This window comes from Phyllobates terribilis, unplaced genomic scaffold, assembly GCF_046119375.1.
Source record: "Phyllobates terribilis strain yellow unplaced genomic scaffold, ASM4611937v1 Scaffold_2__4_contigs__length_985480577, whole genome shotgun sequence".
Lineage (NCBI taxonomy): Eukaryota > Metazoa > Chordata > Amphibia > Anura > Dendrobatidae > Phyllobates > Phyllobates terribilis.
The window spans coordinates 750,940,160-750,961,477 of record NW_027362762.1 but is presented as its reverse complement, the minus strand read 5'-3'; the positions used below and the strand labels follow the sequence as shown (position 1 = coordinate 750,961,477).

The 21,318-nt window shown below is 45.0% G+C and overlaps 1 protein-coding gene across 2 annotated transcripts in view; it reads left to right on the top strand.

Moving 5' to 3' along the window:
* Positions 1-720: 720 nt before the first annotated feature.
* The window catches only part of LOC141228087 (X-linked retinitis pigmentosa GTPase regulator-like), a 127,367-nt gene continuing 106,769 nt past the window's right edge, over positions 721-21,318 (top strand). For both annotated transcript variants that reach the window (XM_073667292.1, XM_073667291.1), the window contains exons 1-3: positions 721-855; positions 17,685-17,810; positions 19,366-19,458. In XM_073667292.1, coding sequence (XP_073523393.1) covers positions 822-855; positions 17,685-17,810; positions 19,366-19,458 — 253 coding nt within the window. In that variant the 5' untranslated portion in view covers positions 721-821. The remainder of the gene's footprint in view (positions 856-17,684; positions 17,811-19,365; positions 19,459-21,318) is intronic.

Here is a 21,318-nt window from a genome sequence, read left to right as displayed (position 1 = left end):
CACATCCGCCTCTTATTCAATTGAATAGGAGGCAGACGTGCAGTACACCGGGGTGGCCACTACCACTTGGCGGCGGAGCCCCGCAGGTGAGCACTTCCGGCCGCCAGCACGATAACAGCTAGTCGGCGGGGGTGCCGCGAGCGGGACCCCCAGCCGATCATACATTGATGCCCTATCCGAAGGTATGTAAAAGTAGTGGACAACTCCTTTAAAATAATGGAAAAAAAATAACTATGCATGCCTGGTATCGCTGTATTCATACAAAGTGGGAGAATCATGTTGCCAGTTCATTTTTACCAAATAATGAACACTGTAAAAATAAGTTCCAGAATTTCGCTTTTTTGGCAATTTCACCGCACTTTTCCAGTATCTTATGCTAAAAAGAATGATGTCAACCATAACCACAACTTGTCCCGCAAAACAAAACAATCCCACATACGGCTATGCTGACAGAAGAAAAAGCAAAACCCCCACCCCCCTCGAAAATCGCCATATTGGGAAGAGGATAAAGCAAGGAAAAAGACAATGTGTGACTAAATTTTATTAACTAAACGGGGGAGTGGGTATCAAAAAGCACAGATCAGTCCCTGCTGAAAAAAGGTGTAAAAACGCTTCAGTCCACATCCGCGCAGAATGCGTCTGCAAGCAACCTTCTCCTATACAGAGACGTTCGATCCTCCGTCCGCAAGGTGGCGCAGTCGGGCCGCAGATGACAAGATGGACTCGCGCCTCCGTTGCTATAGACCAGCAGTTTGTTTACTTCCGGTCGCACAACCTGGTAGTGGTGAAGGAGCTTGTGGGGGAACGCTGGTACCAGGGGCATGGCTGCCGAAGAGGAGGAGCAGCCGGTGCCAGGTATTCTGTCTGCCATGTGTATGTAGAGATAGGTTCTCTGTGTGTCTGCAGCACATAGACACTGCTGTCTTCTATGGCTGTCTTATACTGAGAGCTGTGATCCAGCTGTCACTGCTGCTGACAGCTCTGCTCTATTGTGATGCTCTGTCCTGCAGCCATCTGAGCATTGTAGCACATAGGAGCAGATCACACGTCCTGTGCTATGCATGTCATATATATATATATATATATATATATATATATATATATATATATATATATACATATATATATATATATATATATATACATATATATACATACTAGATGGTGGCCTGATTCTAAGGCATCGGGTATTCTAGAATATGTATGCGGCCGACCGGGCGCGACTAATCAGCGAAGCAGTATTTAAATGGGTTGTGCACTACTTTAAATTAACCCCCCAATGTATCCCCCCAGGGCTCCTAATGAATTTTGTAATTACGTCATGTTGTCAATACTGGTTGTGACAACATCGCTGACCACGCACAGCCAGCACGTAATATCCCCGGCTGCAGCCGGCTCTTGCTTCCGCTTACATCACGACTATTTGCGGCTGCAGCCAGGGATCTGCTGTTCCGCGTACCACGGTGAATGATGGGCTGTGGGCGGGGTTATCCCCCATCGTGTCACACCCAGCATTCACCGCGCGCTCTGTCAATGAATGCGCGTGCGGTGGATGCCGGGTGTGACGGGATGGGGGATAATCACTCACCGTGGAACGCGAAACAGGAGACCCCTTGGCTGCAGCCGCATTTAGTCGTGACATAAGCGGAAGCAAGAGCCAGCTGCAGCTGGGGGTCACATGCTGCCTGTGTGCGGTGACCCGAGTATAAGCCGAGACCCCCTATTTTTATGACAAAAAACTGGGAAAATTTATTGACTTGAGTATAAGCCTAGGGTGGGAAATGCAGCATCTACTGTTAAATTTCCATATCCTGGTATGTATAGCTCCCTCATCCCCTAATTGTGGTTTGTAAGGCACCATCATTCCCCTAATCCTGGTTTGTATGGCCCCCTTATCTTGGCTTGTACGGCCCCCGCATCCTGGCTTGTATGGCCTCCTCATCCTGGCTTGTATGGCCCCCTCATCCTGGTTTTGTACGGCAGTGTGTTGCGGTGTCTCCCGTTCCCGACATTGTCTGTGAGATTCCGCATCCTGGGCTTGTCTGGTGGCAGTGTGTTGTGGTGTCTCCTGTTGCTGACGTTTTCTGTGAGATTCCGCATTCTGGGTTTGTGTGGCAGCAGTTTGTTGTGGTGTCTGTTGCTCTCTACATTGTCGTTTCCTTGCTGCTTTTCTGTCATCCTCAGTGGCGTATTTTCGCTTACGACCCATTGGAAGACAGGAAGCGTAAATCATGATAACGTGAATTAAAGAAGTATCTGTTCAGCACGCTGTGACTGGCAGAACGTATTCAGTAAACGTGACAGAAGTACATCACACTGTGACTGACAGAATGTGTTCAGTAAACGTGACAGAAGTACGTCACACTGTGACTGACAGAACGTGTTCAGTAAACGTGACAGAAGTACGTCACACTGTGACTGACTGAACGTGTTCAGTAAACGTGACAGAAGTACGTCACACTGTGACTGACAGAACGTGTTCAGTAAACGTGACAGAAGTACGTCACACTGTGACTGACAGAACGTGTTCACTGAACGTGACAGAAGTATGTCACACTGTGACTGACAGAACGTGTTCAGTAAACGTGACAGAAGTACGTCACACTGTGACTGACTGAACGTGTTCACTGAACGTGACAGAAGTATGTCACACTGTGACTGACAGAATGTGTTCAGTAAACGTGACAGAAGTACGTCACACTGTGACTGACTGAACGTGTTCAGTAAACGTGACAGAAGTACGTCACACTGTGACTGACAGAACGTGTTCAGTAAACGTGACAGAAGTACGTCACACTGTGACTGACTGAACGTGTTCACTGAACGTGACAGAAGTATGTCACACTGTGACTGACAGAATGTGTTCAGTAAACGTGACAGAAGTACGTCACACTGTGACTGACAGAACGTGTTCAGTAAACGTGACAGAAGTACGTCACACTGTGACTGACAGAACGTGTTCAGTAAACGTGACAGAAGTACGTCACACTGTGACTGACAGAACGTGTTCACTGAACGTGACAGAAGTACGTCACACTGTGACTGACAGAACGTGTTCACTGAACGTGACAGAAGTATGTCACACTGTGACTGACAGAACGTGTTCAGTAAACGTGACAGAAGTACGTCACACTGTGACTGACAGAACGTGTTCACTGAATGTGACAGAAGTACATCACACTCTGACTGACCGTGTTTAGTAAACGTGACTGAACTATGTCGCACTGTGACTGACAGAAGTACATCACACACTGTGACTGACAAAACATGTTCAGTACGTCATGGGCAGTTGGTGAGTCACATGACCACATGGGCGGAGTCAGCCCTGCTGACTGACTGACTGATTGGTCCGGCCGCGGCCAGTCAGCGACGCGGGATTTCCTGGACGGACGGACAGACAGACGGGATAAGCCGATTATATGCGTGTCTCTGTCTGAAGCCTTTATAGACTGCGCATGCGCGACGCACAGTCTGGCTCCAGACCGCATCCAGCCTTTACAGGTAAGAGAAGTGTATGACGCCAGAGATCGCGATATGCGTAGACACTGAACGCATACCGCGATCTCCGGCGCCATACTTATATACTTACCTGACCGGGAGGAGCGTTGCCGCGGAGCCTCTCTTCGCCGGAGATCGGGGCAGGAGCGAGGCGTCGGATTGGGGGATAGCGCTATCCCGCGCCATTTTACTGAAGACACATTTGCATTGTGTCTTGAGCAAAATGGCGCCGGACAGCGCGGTGCTCTGGCGCCGCACCCCTCCCCCGGCCTCCAGCAGAACAGGACGCAGCAGCGCTGGAGCACAGGGAAGAAAGGTGAGTATAAGTGTTTATTTTTTTTCTATGTGTGTACAGTGTGAAAGGGATGAGGGAGCCACACATACCAGGATTGTGGGATAAGGAGGCCACACATACCAGGATTGTGGGGTGAGGGGACCATGCAAACCAGGATTGTGGGGTGAGGGGACCATGCAAACCAGGATTGTGGGGTGAGAGGATCATGCATACCAGGATTGGGGGGTGAGGGGACCACGCATACCAGGATTGGGGGGTGAGGGGACCATGCATACCAGGATTGGGGGGTGAGGGGTACCATGCATACCAGGATTGGGGGGTGAGGGGTACCATGTATACCGGGATTGGGGGGTGAGGGGACCATGCATACCAGGATTGGGGGGTGAGGGGTACCACGCATACCAGGATTGGGGATGAGGGGTGCCATGCATACCAGGATTGGGGGTGAGGGGTGCCATGCATACCAGGATAGGATGGTGGGGACAGGATGGGGGCAGCATAAATACCAGGAGGGGGCAGCACATACCAGCATGGGAGACCATATACCAATAAAAATGCTCGCCACCCGGGTTCAATAGCTTATATACAGGGAGGTCCAAAAGTAGGTGGACAGAAAATAATAACATTTATTTTGATTTATATATAAAATTATATTTACTAACACAAGCATAACATTGACAATTAAATTTTATTCTGAAAAATAATACAAAAGCCCTTATATTTTATCAACGCAGGTGCTCAAACTGTTTTCCATTACAATTTGCACAGCTTTGAAGTCTGCCTCTTATGCTTCGACAAACTTTTTTGCACAAGTCTCTTTTGGTATTAATTTCTTGAAATGCATCTCTTATGTAATTTTTCAAATCACTGACACTTTTTGGTTTTTGACTATAAACTTTGTCCTTGAGTACTCCCCAAAAGAAAAAATCCATTGGGGTCAAGTCTGGTGAATGTGCCGGCCAATCAAGTGGGCCTCTTCGGCCAATCCATTTATTAGGAAATGTTTCATCAAGATACTCACGGACTACTCTTGAATAATGTGGAGGGGGCCCATCTTGTTGGAAATAAAGGTCATTTGAATTAGGCTGTTGCTGTAACTGGGGAACAACTTGATTCATTAGAATTTCGAGATACTTATCTCCTGTGACTGTTCCATCAAAAAATATTGGTCTTAAAACACCAAAAGTTGAAATACCACCCCAAACATTGACACCAGGCTCATTTAGTTGTTGCTCTAATGTTAAATGCATGTTCTCATTATACCAGTAAATACAATTATGTCTGTTAATATGGCCGAATAATTTGAAAGAAGCTTCATCACTCCACATAATGTTATCTAAAATTACTGGATTTTGTCTGATAAATCTCCCCCTTCATAACCTTATTTCACTTTCTGTCCACCTTCTTTTGGACCACCCTGTGTATATATATATATATATATATATATATATATATATATATATATATATATATATATATATATATATATATATATACATATACATATACATCGGTCCTATGTGTATGTGCTGCTCAGACATTGCTGTGGTCTATGGATATAATGGCTGCTTTGATCCATCTATCACTGCTATTGACAGCTCTTGGCTATCTGAGCATTGTACTGCATAGGAGCAGATCACCTTTCCTGTGCCTGCCATGTGTATGTGTAGATACAGTAAGTCCTACATTGGAGAAAATAAGTATTTGATACACTGCAAATATTGCAAGTTTTCCCACCTACAAAGAATGGACAGGTCTGTAATTTTTATCGTAGGTACACTTCAACTGTGAGAGACAGAAACAAAAACAAAAAATCCAGAAAATCACATTGTATGATTTTTACATAATTAATTTGCATTTTATTGCATGAAATAATTATTTGATACAATAGAAAAACAGAACTTAATATTTGGTACAGAAACCTTTGTTTGCAATTACAGAGGTCAGATGTTTCCTGTAGTTCTTGACCAAGTTTGCACAAACTGCAGCAGGGATTTTGGCCTACTCCTCCATACAGATCTTCTCCAGATCTTTCAGGATTCGGGGCTGTCGCTGGGCAACATTGAGTTGAAGCTCCATCGAAAGATTTTCTATTGGGTTCAGGTCTGGAGACTGGCTTGGCCACTCCAGGACCTTGAAATGTTTCTTACGGAGCCACTCTTTAGTTACCCTGGCTGTGTGTTTCGGGTCATTGTCATGCTGGAAGACCCAGCCACGACCCATCTTCAATGCTCTTACCGAGGGAAGGAGGTTGTTGGCCAAAATCTTGAGATACAATACTCCATCCATCCTCCCTTAAATACGATGCAGTCATCTTGTTCCCTCCTTTGCAGAAAAGCACCCACAAAGTATGATGTTTCCCCCACTATGTTTCATAGTTGGGACGGTGTTCTTGGGGTTGTACTCATCCTTTTTCTACCTCCAAACACGGCGAGTGAAGTTGATACCAAAAAGTTCTATTTTGGTCTCATCTGACCATATGACCTTCTCCCATGCCTCCTCTGGATCATCCAGATGGTCATTGGCGAACTTCAGACGGGCCTGGACATGTGCTGACATTAGCAGGGGGACCTTGCGTGCCTTGCAGGATTTTATTCTATGACGGCGTTGTAGTTTTACTAATGGTAATGTTTGAGACTGTGGTCCCAGGTCATTGACCAGGTCCTCCCGTGTAGTTCTAGGCTGATTCCTGAGCTTTCTCAGAATCATCCTTACCCCACAAGGTGAGATCTTGCATGGAGCCCCAGACCGAGGAAGATTGACAGTGATCTTGTGTTTCTTCCATTTTCTAATAATTGTGCCATCAGTTGCCTTCTCACCAAGCTGCTTGTAGCCCATCCCAGCCTTATGCAGGTCTACAATTTTGTCCCTGATGTCCTTAGACAGCTCTTTAGTCTTGGCCATGGTGGAGAGGAGTTCAAACAAGAAAGACTAACAAGTATATGAGAGCCAGAATTCTTGCCGGTTGGTAGGTGATCAAATACTTATTTTATGCAATAAAATGCAATTTAATTATGTAATAATCATACAATGTGATTTTCTGTTTTTTATTTTTAGATTCTGTCTCTCAGGTGCAGTGTACCTACAATAAAAATTACAGACCTGTCCATTCTTTGTAGGTGGGAAAGCTTGCTGAATCGGCAGTGTATCAGATACTTATTTTCCTTACTGTATGTGTATATGCAGTTCAGACATTGCTGGGATCAACAGTTGTAATGACTGCTATGATCCGGGTCTCTCTTCTGCTGACAGCTCTGGTCTATGGTGATGCTCTGCCGCATCCATCTGAGTATTATACCACATAGGAGCAGATCACACGTCCTGACCCTCATTGTGATACGTCAGAGCCTGGACAGTGGTGTGTAGTGATATCACAAATACAATGATGAGAGTTTTGATAGAGCTGAGGATGGTCAAACTGTTTTCTTACATATTAGCCACTGAGTCATACTTTATTGGTGATTGTTGTGTTTCAGCTTTTTCACTTCATTTTTTGAAGGTTTTTTTTTATTCATCTATTTTATTGCAGCAGGAACGACGTTTTAGTTACTGTTAAATTTCGCCTGCATATCACCTCCCCCCACTCATCTATAGCTTCTTTTATACTAGCCATACAACATACATATACAACATAGCCATATGTGGGCTTGTATTTTTGCGGGAGGAGATGTAGTTTTGAATTACATCACTCATCTTACCGTATAATGTATGGAAAAATGGGGAAAAAAATTCCAGTGTGATGGGAAATGATGACAAAATACAATTCCACCATTGTCTTTTGGTGTTTTGCTTTTACAATGTTAACTGTTTGATAAAAATAATCTGGCGACATGATTCTCCCGGTCAGTACGATTTTTGGCAATTCCAAGGATGTATAGTTTAAAATTTGGTTTGTGTCACTACTTTCAAAGATCCGCAACTTTTTTACATTTTTAGTTGACAGAGCTGTGTGCTTGTTTGCTTTTTTTTGTGCCGTGCTGTAGTTTTTATTTTAATGCTACAATTTTGAGGTTCCTACGATGTGTTCATCACTTTTTATTGCATTTTTTGTGGGAAGTGTGGTGGACCAAAAACGGCAGTGTTTGTATTTTGATTCTTTTTTTTAACTTTAGGACGTGTAACATACAGGTTAAACAATTTTTTTTATTGTTGTACATCAGACTTGTTCAGATGCAGATATCAAATATGTTTATTTTTTATTTCTTTATTTTTCACAGGTAATAACAGGGTAATTCAATTTTTTTTTTTTATATGTTTAAAAAATGTTCACTTTTTTTTATTTTTATAGTCTTGATAAGGGACTTGAACCTGCAATTATTTGATTACTTGTACTATATATTGCAATACCAGATTATTGCAGTATATAGTAAAAATCATTGTCCTTTATGAAGCCCAGCCATAGGCTTAACAGGAACACCAACATGGCAGCAAAGGTTTAAAGGGTAAGCAACATCTATTGGAGCTAGTTCCGATCACTGCTTTCAGATATAGATGCCAACTGTGTAACTCAGCCAGCATCTGCCCTGTGTGGAGTGAGCTCAGCTCCTGAGCCTGCTCCATACACACTAACCTACTATATAATGGATATAGCCATCATAGAGCATTAAGGGGTTAACTAGGCAGCAGTGTGAACTGTTAGCTCCTGATCCCATCCAGCTGGAGTTCCACTGCACTTGTGATGCTGCAGAGGCAAAGTTGCCTGGCGTAGTAGCATCGGAGAATTCATAGTTTGGGTTAGCAGCACAACGATACTGCTGGCCTGAACTGTTGATCAATCAGGAGCGCACCGCCACAAGGCAATCAAAAAGTCAGGAGGCGTTGTGTTCATAAAACTATATATATATATACATATACAGTACAGACCAAAAGTTTGGACACACCTTCTCATTTAAAGATTTTTCTGTATTTTCATGACTATGAAAATTGTACATTCACACTGAAGGCATCAAAACTATGAATTAACACATGTGGAATTATATACTTAACAAAAAAAGTGTGAAACAACTGAAAATATGTCTTATATTCTAGGTTCTTCAAAGTAGCCACCTTTTGCTTTGATGACTGCTTTGCACACTCTTGGCATTCTCTTGATGAGCTTCAAGAGGTAGTCACCGGAAATGGTCTTCCAACAATCTTGAAGGAGTTCCCAGAGATGCTTAGCACTTGTTGGCCCTTTTGCCTTCACTCTGCGGTCCAGCTCACCCCAAACCATCTCGATTAGGTTTAGGTCTGGTGACTGTGGAGACCAGGTCATCTGGCGTAGCACCCCATCACTCCCCTTCTTGGTCAAATAGCCCTTACACAGCCTGGAGGTATGTTTGGGGTCATTGTCCTGTTGAAAAATAAATGATGGTCCAACTAAACGCAAACCGGATGGAATAGCATGCCGCTGCAAGATGCTGTGGTAGCCATGCTGGTTCAGTATGCCTTCAATTTTGAATAAATCCCCAACAGTGTCACCAGCAAAGTACCCCCACACCATCACACCTCCTCCTCCATACTTCACGGTGGGAACAGGCATTTAGAGTACATCCGTTTACCTTTTCTGCGTCGCACAAAGACACGGTGGTTGGAACAAAAGATCTCAAATTTGGACTCATCAGACCAAAGCACAGATGTCCACTGGTCTAATGTCCATTCCTTGTGTTCTTTAGCCCAAACAAGTCTCTTCTACTTGTTGCCTGTCCTTAGCAGTGGTTTCCTAGCAGCTATTTTACCATGAAGTCCTGCTGCACAAAGTCTCCTCTTAACAGTTGTTGAAAAGATGTGTCTGCTGCTAGAACTCTGTGTGGCATTGACCTGGTCTCTAATCTGAGCTGCTGTTAACCTGCGATTTCTGAGGCTGGTGACTCGGATAAACTTATCCTCAGAAGCAGAGGTGACTCTTGGTCTTCCTTTTCTGGGGCGGTCCTCATGTGAGCCAGTTTCTTTGTAGCGCTTAATGGCTTTTGCAACTGCACTTGGGGACACTTTCAAAGTTTGCCCAATTTTTTGCACTGGCTGACCTTCATTTCTTAAAGTAATGATGGCCACTCGTTTTTCTTTACTTAGCTGCTTGTTTCTTGCCATAATACAAATTCTAACAGTCTATTCAGTAGGACTATCAGCTGTGTATCCACCTGACTTCTGCACAACACAACTGATGCTCCCAACCCCATTTATAAGGCAAGAAATCCCACTTATTAAACCTGACAGGACACACCTGTGAAGTGAAAACCATTTCCGGTGACTACCTCTTGAAGCTCATCAAGAGAATGCCAAGAGTGTGCAAAGCAGTCATCAAAGCAAAAGGTGGCTACTTTGAAGAACCTAGAATATAAGACATATTTTCAGTTGTTTCACACTTTTTTGTTAAGTATATAATTCCACATGTGTTAATTCATAGTTTTGATGCCTTCAGTGTGAATGTACAATTTTCATAGTCATGAAAATACAGAAAAATCTTTTTAAATGAGAAGGTGGGTCCAAACTTTTGGTCTATACTGTGTGTGTATATATATATATATATATATATATATATATATATATATATATATATATATATAATTACTATTTTTTTTTGTTTTGTTATTTTTTTTAATTTCCTAAGTGTTTAGCTTATTCTCATCTGTTGCATTGTTTAAAGCTATTTCCAAGAAATTCAGGCATCAATTAATGCTGCTAAAGTTCTGTGGTTTCCTGTCCTTGATGGGGGACCTTCCTTCTCGTCGGGCGCAAGGATGACAGAATCAGGATCGTCTTACCTGGGCTGGGGCCGGTCAGGTTTGGCAGGGCACAGTCTCTGCTGCGGCCGGTCCCGTGTATCCTGGAAGCGCCGCGGGGGGCGCCAACATGTGGTCTCCCCACGTGCGGGCGGTGGTTTTGCGGCACCTGCACAGCATGGTGGCCAGCAACCCCGCGTCCCGGATGTGACATCACGGGGTGCGACGGGAGATGACGAAACCGGGAGTCGCGCCCCGATGACGCGCGCCGGGACCTCCTGACCCCCGGCGGGGGCTGTACCGGAAGCTGCGGGGACGCCGGCGGTGATCTCCCTGGCACAATGAGGTACTTAAGGGTAGATCACCGGCCAGGCAGCAGCGCAGTGCAGCGTAATGGCCTCACAGCAGCCCTCCCCACCACATCTGCAGCAAGAGCAGACCATGCTGCAGCTGCAGCAGCACGAGGAGACGGAGCAGCCTCGGCGCCAGAGGCGTATCCAGGACCAGCGTCCAGCGCAGAGTAGGAGCAGTGGACGTTCTGGGACACGCAGCGCCAAGGATTCCAGATCCAGCCGGCATAGCTCCAGCAGGGTTGATGATTCCGCGGTCTCCAGAGGAGAAGTATCGGATACCGTCCTGCCTCCCGTTCCGGTACCTTGTCTTTATCTACTGGGTGGTGAGTGAGCTACGTGAAAGTCGACGTATTAATGTAGACTTTTTCTGTTTTCTCTCTCTCTCTCTCTCCCTCTCCTTCCTCCGGTAATGGGCAGGATGTCCCTAAGAAGTGTAAAGAGAAGTCCAAACATAGAGTATGTGCCCTGTGTGAATGGGGCCTAACGAGTGATTGGCCCAAGAGGTTATGCCAGTCCTGTATTGAAGAGACAATTGCGGAGGAAGCCCCAACTTTTTCTTCAAATTTAAGGACTTTGATTAGGTCTGAGGTAGAGAGATCGTTAAAATCCCTTTCCCAACCATCCCAGGCCCATAGAGCAAAAACTCCACCCCCACTTTCAGAAACTGAGTCCGACGAGGGAATGTTGGATGACTCCACTGACTCTTCCTCCTCGGATAGCGGAGCAGGGCCAGGTCATTGTTTTCCCCTGGAAAGTGTGGATGGCTTAGTTAAAGCCGTCAGATCCACAATGGGGTTGGTTGACCAGAAAACAAAGAAGTCAGTGCAGGATATTATGTTTGGCACCTTGGATCGCAAGAGACAACGAGTTTTTCCTGTTAATGATAAGGTGCAGGGTCTTATCAGGAAAGAGTGGGATAGGCCGGATAAAAAGGGCCCCCTTCCATCCTCCTTCAAAAGGAAATATCCGTTTAGTGAGGAGGATACCGCTTCCTGGAGTAAGGCTCCAAAGCTGGATGTGGCAGTATCCAAAGCTTCTAGGAGATCTTCCCTCCCTTTTGAGGACTCGGGGATGCTGAGAGACCCGCTGGACCGGAAGGTAGATACCTTCCGTAAGGGTACTTGGGAGTCGGCGGCGGGGGCATTGAAGCCAGCCATAGCGGCAACTTGTACAGCGAGGTCCCTTATGGTATGGTTGGATAGGTTGGAGGACCAGATTAAAAACAATGAGTCACAGGACTCCATTCTGGCCTCTCTGCCGGTATTGAAGGGAGCGGAGGCCTTCTTATCAGACGTCTCGGCAGATTCCGCCAGACTAGCGGCAAGATCTGCGGCCCTGTCTAACGCCGGCCGTAGAGCGGTCTGGCTGAAGTGTTGCCCAGGGGACATACAGGCAAAAGGAAGACTATGCTCTCTTCCATGTGAGGGGGATTTTCTGTTTGGTACCTCTCTGGACTCAATCCTAGAGAAAGCGGGGGACAGTAAGAAAGGGTTCCCTAAGCCTTCCATCCCATCCTTCAAGCAGTCCTTTCGGAGGAAGAAATTTGGCCGCAGGAGGGCGTCCGGGGAACAACCTAGATGGGAGGATCGTTCCAGAAAAGGGAAAGGATTTTTGTTCGGTGGGCCCTCCCAGGATAGTCGCAAGCCGCCGAAGTGACACTCTATCCCAGGTGGGGGGGAGGCTCTCTCTCTTCCTTCCAGCCTGGGAAAAGATCTCTTCCAGCAGGTGGATCCTCAACTTAGTGAAATCAGGGCTAAAGCTAGAGTTTCGGAGGAATCCACCAAACAAGTTTATTCTGACTGCCCTAAGATCCTCTCTACCAGAACAACGGGCCCTAGAGGAAGAAATATCAGTTCTCCTACAAAAGAATGTCCTGCTAGAGGTGTCTCCACAAGAAGAAAGAGGGGGGTTTTATTCCCCCTTATTCCTTGTAAAAAAGCCGGACAAGTCATACAGAGTCATCCTCAATCTGAGAAGGCTAAATGCGTTCCAGAACATTCCGTCATTCAAGATGGAGACAATAAAATCAGCTATAACCCTTCTATTTCCCGGCTGCTACATGGCAGTATTGGACCTAAAGGACGCATACTATCATGTGCCGATCCATCGCAATTTTCAGAAATACCTCAGGGTAGCCGTAAATATGCAGGGAATTGTCAAGCACTTCCAATACAGAGCGCTTCCCTTTGGACTGGCAGTGGCGCCCCGCATATTCACAAAACTGATAGCGGAGGTTACAGCCCATCTCAGGGAGGCAGACAGACTGGTCATTCCGTATCTGGACGACTTCCTGATAGTGGGCAAAACATATGATCACTGTCTGGGCCAGGTCGATCAGGTATGCACCATCTTAAAAGACTTGGGATGGTGTTTAAACCTAGAAAAATCCAAATTGATCCCTCTCACTACTCAGATCTTTTTGGGCCTTACGCTGGATTCGATTTGGCAAGAATGCCGCCTCCCCGACCAAAAGAGGGAGAAAATAAAGAATCTAGTTTCAGCAGCAATAGCGGACCCAGTCATGACTCTCAGGGGGGCAATGTCTCTGTTGGGATCCCTCACCACCTGCATCCCCGCGGTACCCTGGGCCCAATATCATTCAAGAGAGTTCCAATGGGACGTACTAAGAAACGAAGTGATCCTGAGGGGACATCTAGAAAGCAGGCTAATTCTCCCCCGGAATGTGATTCAGTCTCTGTATTGGTGGTTGGAGACAAGCACGTTCCAGACAGGCGTTTCGTGGGTTCCCCAATTCACCAGGGTGATTACTACAGACGCCAGCCCCAGGGGGTGGGGGGCGCACTTGGACAACCGCCCGATACAGGGAACTTGGTCACAGGAGGAGAGTCTGGAGTCCTCCAATTTGTGGGAGTTACGGGCGATAGAGGAAGCACTGATCAACTTCTTGCCCCTACTAGGAGGTCATCACGTGAAGATTCTGTCCGACAACCAGGTTGCGGTGGCTTATGTGAACCATCAGGGGGGAACCCGTTCAAGGTCACTAATGCAGGATGCGGGGAGAATATTTTCGCTGGTAGAGGGAAAAGTTCTCTCGTTAAGGGCCCTTCATATCAGAGGAGAGGACAACATGAAGGCAGACTTTCTAAGTCGCAGGCCATTATTACAGGGAAAATGGGCTTTAAATCTCTCGATCTTCCGCCAGCTAGTAGCCATGTGGGGGTCTCCAGAGGTCGACCTGTTTGCAACCCGTCAGAACAGCAAGGCAAAGAAGTTCTGCTCACTGAATCCCTTAGAGAACCCGCTAGTAGTAGACTCCTTCCAGTGCAGGTGGGATTTCAGTCTGGCGTATGCCTTTCCCCCAATGTGCCTAATTCCAGCAGTGTTGAGGAAAATTCGGGAGGATCAGGCCTGAGTGGTCCTCATAGCCCCCTTCTGGCCCAAGAGGCCGTGGTTTTTCTGGCTAAGAAACATGTCCATCACGAACCCCTGGATTCTTCCAGAGATTCCCGACCTTCTTGCTCAAGGGCCTATATTCCATCCTCAGGTGAAAGGATTGCACTTAGCGGCCTGGAACTTGAGAGGTCGTTGCTAGAAGGTCGGGGTTTCTCATCAAATTTAGTCACTACTCTTCTAAAGAGTAGGAAGCCAATCACTACCAAGATTTACAGTAGAGTCTGGAAGAAGTTTTTGTCGTCATCTCAGGGAGTTTCCCTGGGGGGGGGGTTCCCATTACAGCCATTTTAGAATTTCTCCAAAAGGGGCTAGAAAGGGTCTAGCAGTGAGCACCTTAAAGGTCCAAATCTCTGCCTTGGGAGCCTTATACAGTTATAATCTGGCCGGTAACAAGTGGATTTCCAGGTTCGTGAGGGCATGCAGTAGAGCCAATCCAGTCCCTACAGTAAGGGTCCCTTCTTGGGATTTAAACTTGGTGCTAAACACATTAACAGGTTCTCCCTTTGAGCCCCTTAGCTCAGGGTCCATAAAACTACTTACCATAAAAACAATACTTCTGGTGGCCTTAACATCAGCACGGAGGGTTAGTGAGTTACAGGCTTTGTCGGCAGATCCACCTTTTACCCTAGTACTAGACGATAGGGTAGTTTTGAGACCAGACCCTGCTTTCCTACCTAAAGTGGTTTCTAGGTTTCATATGTCTCAGGAGATAGCCCTACCATCCTTCTGTCCTGAACCCAAAAATAGCAAGGAGGAAAGGTTTCATACCTTGGATGTCAGGAGATGCCTTATACATTATTTAGCATCCACAAGCTCATGGAGGAAGGATAGGTCTCTCTTTATCTCCTTCCAGGGCTCCCGAAAGGGATTGAGGGTCTCAAAAGGCACTCTGTCAAGGTAGATCCGGGAAGCCATTGCAAGGGCCTACACGGGGTCAGGCAGAGATCCCCCTGACAATTTGGAAGCCCACTCTACTCAGGGCATGGCTGCTTCCTGGGCAGAAAGGGAGGACGTTCCCATTGAGCAAATATGTAAGGCGGCCACATGGTCATCTCTGTCCACTTTCTATAATCACTATAGACTTGACCTTTCTGCCTCCTCTGATCTCACGTTTGGGAGAAGGGTTCTGCAGGCTGTGGTCCCTCCCTCACATACTTAGTTCTCTGTAATTCTCTCGTTGTGCCGTCATGGGTGACCGAAAAACACGTATATTACTTACCGGTAATGTGTTTTTTCAGAACCCATGACGGCACCTTTATATTCCCTCCCTATCACTGTGGTGTACACCTTCCGGTGGGTGGGTGTTGAGTGTTCACATGGGTGAAATTCGTTATAGTTATTAAAATTATGTGCTCTAACCGGAGAGTCCTCTCATGCTCTGTAATCCACTGAAGCAGGGAGAGGCGCCGCCCTTTTTATCTTGAAGGTTTCCTGTCCTTGAAGGGTGGATCCCCTCTCTCGTTGTGCCGTCATGGGTTCCGAAAAAACACATTACCGGTAAGTAATATACGGGTTTTTTCACTATGGGCAAAAGAACTAACAGGCAGTTGCTAACTATCTGCTTTTTTTTTTACCTGGCATCGGCTCACAACGGTCATGGGCCGTTTTGCCGGCAATTTTTATGCTTCACGTCTACAGAGCAGCTCTTCCTCTTCCGGGCTGCCCTGTCGATGAGGCGTGACTGACTTCGTCATGCTGATTGACAGCCTGCTTCCTGCAGTTAGGTGACGGGGAGCCTGCTGTCAATCAGTATGAAATCGACAGTCACGTCAACAGAGAAGAGTGGAAAAGAAGTAGGTGCTCTGCCGATGTGGCGTCAGTGGAAGCCACAAAATCCCTGGCATGAGTAGTTTGTGACCACTCTGAGCCGGCAGAGATCGGTGGCGGGCAGAACGGGGCAGATAGTAAGCAACTACCTGTATGTTAGTTCTTAGATATATAGTAAAATAATAGTTCCAGATAACCCCTCTAAAGTTTACAAAGGGAACGGTGGCTGAAAGAAACATGCCATACTCTCCATCGGAATTCATCTCCTGCTTCAGCGCTGCCGCTATAATGGTTTCCACTGGACCAGAAGTGTTGACTTCCCCACCGCCAGTGACTTGACCACTTAAGCCACCGATTTGCTGCAGAGTCAGGTTACTAGTGGTTAAGATGTCATCACTTCCGGTCCAGTGGAGACCAAGGGGTGGATACTGGTAGTAAGTATGGTTTGGTTTTTTCTCTTATAAGCCAACCTACCCTGTAGGGTGGAAAAAACATTTTAATTGTAATCTACCTTAAAGGATGAAGCTCAAGTGCATAAATATGAAATTGACAGTTGTAGTTTCATCTGTAGTTTAACCCAGCATTAAAATATTCTTTATAGTGAAGTCTGCTTAGTTATGTAGTTAAAGCCTGGTGGTTATATGGATGTCACACAAGATGTGTGAAAGACTAAGTGCAACACAAAGGGAAGGGGGAAAGGGAGCCCAGACTCTAGGGAAAGGGGAGAGTGGAGACCTCCTAGGCTGATCTAGTATCACCTTGTTGTCTCCACTAACATCCCTATATTGGTTCCTCACCAATCGCCACATGCGAACTTAAACTCTGCTTTTCCCTAACGCTTGGCCCTTTAGTGCTCATCCCCCTTACCTATATTCGATCCCCACTAACGACTAAAGACAGCAAGGGAGACAAACACGGGGGGAAAGTAGCTTAGCTTTAGCCGACTTCAGAGAGCGAACTCCAAGCGTCCTCCTAGCACCACAGAGGAAGATAGCAGTTTGAGAGCTCCAATCATTCACAAGGAAACGTAAGTATCACCGGCACCTTCCTGCTGCAAAGTGAAACTATTTAAACACCCAGGCGAGTGTGTCAATTAGCAGGAAGGAGGTAGCCGCTGGGTCCTAGAGTGAAACAGCTAAGAAGGTGTCTGTAATGCCAAACGAAGAGATCTTCTGCAACCAACTGCAGGGCGACTGTCTGTCACACCTGACACATCCGTAACAATGGATGGCAATGTTGGTTGTCGCACAGCTTTTCTCTGAATGGGTATGACTGGGAAATAGCTGAAAATAACTGTGCCTGAAGTTATTATGGATTTTTGCACTGCTGTGGTGTGTTCATGTACACTAACAGAATTTTCACTCAGATTTCGGAGATTATTCCACAGCATAATCACTACGGTCCTTTTCTTCTTGGGATCAACGACGTTACCGTATGTTTGAAAATATGCCGTAATATTAGGCGCTCAGAATACTCTTATAACCATACTTTCCCTGCGCCTTAGGTACGTGCGTTTTCTTCTGCACAGAATAGGGGTTTTGAATATTTTGGTGTTAATACTGACGGCATTGGGCCCTATAGAGCTGATATTTCTGTGACCCCACTCCTTAGACTCTTTTGAGGCATCTTTTATTGCTATTCTCACTTTTATTGCAGATTCTGGAGCTATATTCACGTTTGGAAAAAGCAAGTTTGCTGATAATTGTCCCAGCAAGTTTTGGTTAAAAAATGACAAGCCGGCATTCATAGCATGTGGAGATGAACACACGGCTCTAGTTACAGGTGAATAGAAAATATTCGATTTCCTTTACTGCTTATACACATCTCCAGAATACAAAAGTAGCACAATCTATAGGAATCCCAGACAGAGCTCCCCCAAAGCCCCTGTGTAGGTTAGAAATAAATTATAGTATTAACTATTTGCATGAGAAAAAAACCAATGGCAACTACTCTGCTCTGTAGTGTTAGGGTGGGGACTCCACAGTGTCATCTGATGACTGTGCCACATGTAGGTAGGCAACTGCACAAACCGATCTGGGCTCAGTGCTTGCAATAATTCAGACAGGAAAGTGTTAAAAGTTTATTCTCATCTTCATAAATGGGTATTGTTGGATAAACTTTGTAAATACAAGCAATTTTGCAATTTACTGCTTATTAAAATTTTCAGCTATTCTTGAGATATATATTTGTTTACAGCTCATTGCCTTGGAGACCGACCACTGTTGTTAGACAGTAGTACATGTGCAGTGCTTGCAAGCTCATTTCTTTTGAGCTTTTAACCACTGTTTTAAAGCTGGATCACTGAAGGGTGCTGTTGCCTTCTAATCCCGGGCAGCATCAGTGCAGTGCTTACAGGCCAGACAGCAGTGGTGGTCGGTCTCCTAGGCAACAAGCTGAAAAGTGTTAATATCTCAACAACATATGCAAATTTTTATAAGTAGAAAATTGCAAAAGTGTTAGTGCTTGTAAAAACAATCTGTCAATATCCATTTATGAAGATGGAAATAATCTTTTAAGAACTTCCTAATAAATAGTAGTAGCGGAAACTCTGTTTTTTTGCCTATATTTTGTGTTGAAGATAGAGCTTTCGTTTCTCTGTGAACTGGATTATGTTACCCAGTATTGTTTTCTTTTTATTTATTGAGTATAGAATTAAAAGTGCATTTAGAGTACCTGATAATCAGTTCCCGATTATTGTCCTGTGTAAACATGTTGGCGATCACTCGGCGAATGAGTAAAACGGTTGTTACATCTGGTGATCTTATGCCAGCATAAAAATCATCATTGTCGACAGCATATTGCCCCATGTAAATGGGAAATGTGCTGCTGTCAACGGGATGCTGTATGGGGGCAGAACGATCTTATTAACAACGGTTTCCCCCCATACAGTTTTTCTCAATCTGCGTAACTGGACCTGATATATACTTGTATATAGTCAACTGGCACACATTAACAGATCAAAACTATCTTAAATGGGCCTTAAGGGTGAGACCACGCAAGGTAGGAGTGACTATAAGTGGCCGTGGTACTGCTAATAAATTCTGCTTCCTTTATAAAGTGGTTGTGGCAGATGTGATGCAGCCCAAACATGGCGCATTATTACTACGAAATTAGAAAGTCATAATTGTTGTAACATATATACTTGTGGCTAAGGTCAGAAAAACCCCAAGAAGTTTATTTTTTTAATGCCACCATGCCCAGTGGTGACCTATCCCAGTGGTGTCCAGTTATGGACACAGCCAAGCGCTCTCCCATTAGCTCGACCTCTAAAAACTTCCATAAAGTTATCTGAATTTATATTTACAAATTAATATTAAAATGTCTCTTTTCTGATTAGGAAATGGGAAACTTTACGTTTTTGGCAGCAACATTAACGGGCAACTAGGAATCGGATCTGGAAATGTCATCACCAAACCAACATGTGTCAAAGGTAAGAAGGTATGGGGCTTCTCCATGTTCTGCAGCATTCTTATCCAAAATCTGGGTGTTTGCCTTCAGCATCCCAGCAATGTAGTCAATAATAAGTAGTGTTACTTTTCTACTGGAGAAATGTTTTTTGTTTTTTTTTCCAATCATGGGTGAAGTACTGTTTTGTTTTTTGTTTTTTTACAGAGACTAGCTAAGTTTGGAGTATACTTTTTTTTTTGTTCTGCGAGATGTCAAACTTTCAAGCAGCACCAGTGGAGCTGGCTACCTTTAAAGAGTTGGACATTGACTTATAGAACAACTACCTCTCCTAGGTGGTCCATTTGGCTTACAATATAGCTAATTTGCATATTTGTTTTATAAGTAATCGGAAATGTCTCTGTATGGGACATATTTTGGCCAACTATTATACAGTATATCACAAAAGTGAGTACACTCCTCACATTTTTGTGAATGTTTTATTATATCTTTTCATGGGACAACACTGAAGATATGACGACACTTTGATACAATGTAAAGTAGTCAGCATACAGCTTGTATAACAGTGTAAATTTGGTGAGACCTTTAAATAACTCAGCACACAGCCATTAATGTGTAAACCGCTGGCAACAAAAGTGAGCACGCCCCTAAGTGAAAATGGACAAATTGTACCCAAAGTGTCAATATTTTGTGTGGCCACCATTATTTTCAAGCACTGCCTTAACTCTCCTGGGTATGGAATTCACTAGAGCTTCACAGGTTGCCACTCCTCCATGACGACATCACGGAGCTTGTGGATGTTAGAGACCTTGTGCTTCTCTACCTTTCGTTTGCCCCACAGATGCTCAATAGGGTTTAGATCTGGAGACATGCATGGCGACCCAGCGCCTTTAGGCCTCCACACATCCTGGTGATTCCTGTACAGAAAAGACCAGTACTGGTCTGTGCGACGTGACAGTGTGTCATCGGTGTGTACGTGTGTCACATTCATGTGTTCGTATCCATGTGTCCGTGTGCTGTCAGTGTAACACGTATGGAATGAAATGCAGCATAGAAATTAAAGAATGTTAGGTATTACATATGTTCAAAGATAGAGATAGATAGCGATGAGGAACATGATAGATACAAATATGTCAGTGTGCTATATATAATCAGTGCTTTGCGTGCTTTTTTTTTTTCTTCTGTACTTGTATTTATTGTTTAAATAAAATAAATCTGCTTTGGGTCCCCCATAATTTTCATAACCAGCTGAGGGAAAGCGGACAGCTGATGGCTGATGTTAATATTCTGGGAAAAGGGCCAATACCTCTAAAGGTTCCCAGGCTATTAATAACAGCTCACAGCTGTTTGCGTAGCCTTTTACAGGTTAGTTTACGGGGGGATCCCAGAAAAAGAATTACGAAGGATCCCCTTATAATTACTAACCAGCAAAGGCTAAACAGACAACTGTGGGCTGATATTAATAGCCTGGGAAGGGGCCATGGATATTGGCCCCCTCCCAGACTAAGAACATCAGCCCTCAGCCGCACCTGAAATGGCACATCCATTAGATGCACCAAATTGGCGCTTAGCCTCGCTCTTCCCATTTGCCCTTTTGCGGTGGCAAGTGGGGTCATATTTGTGGGGTTGATGTCAGCTTTGTAATGTCAGCTGACATCCAGCCCAGGGGTTAGTAATGGAGAGGTGTCTATAAGACACACCCCATTACTAACCCCGTAGTGAAAATTAAATAAAGGTACGCACAGAAAAAAATCCTTTATTTTAAATAAACACTCCCCACCCTATTTTACCTATTTATTAATGTAAAATAAAAAATAATAAACCACAGTATTCTTCACCTGTCCACTGATAATCCATTTGTCCCACGAAGAGCCCAACTCGGCTA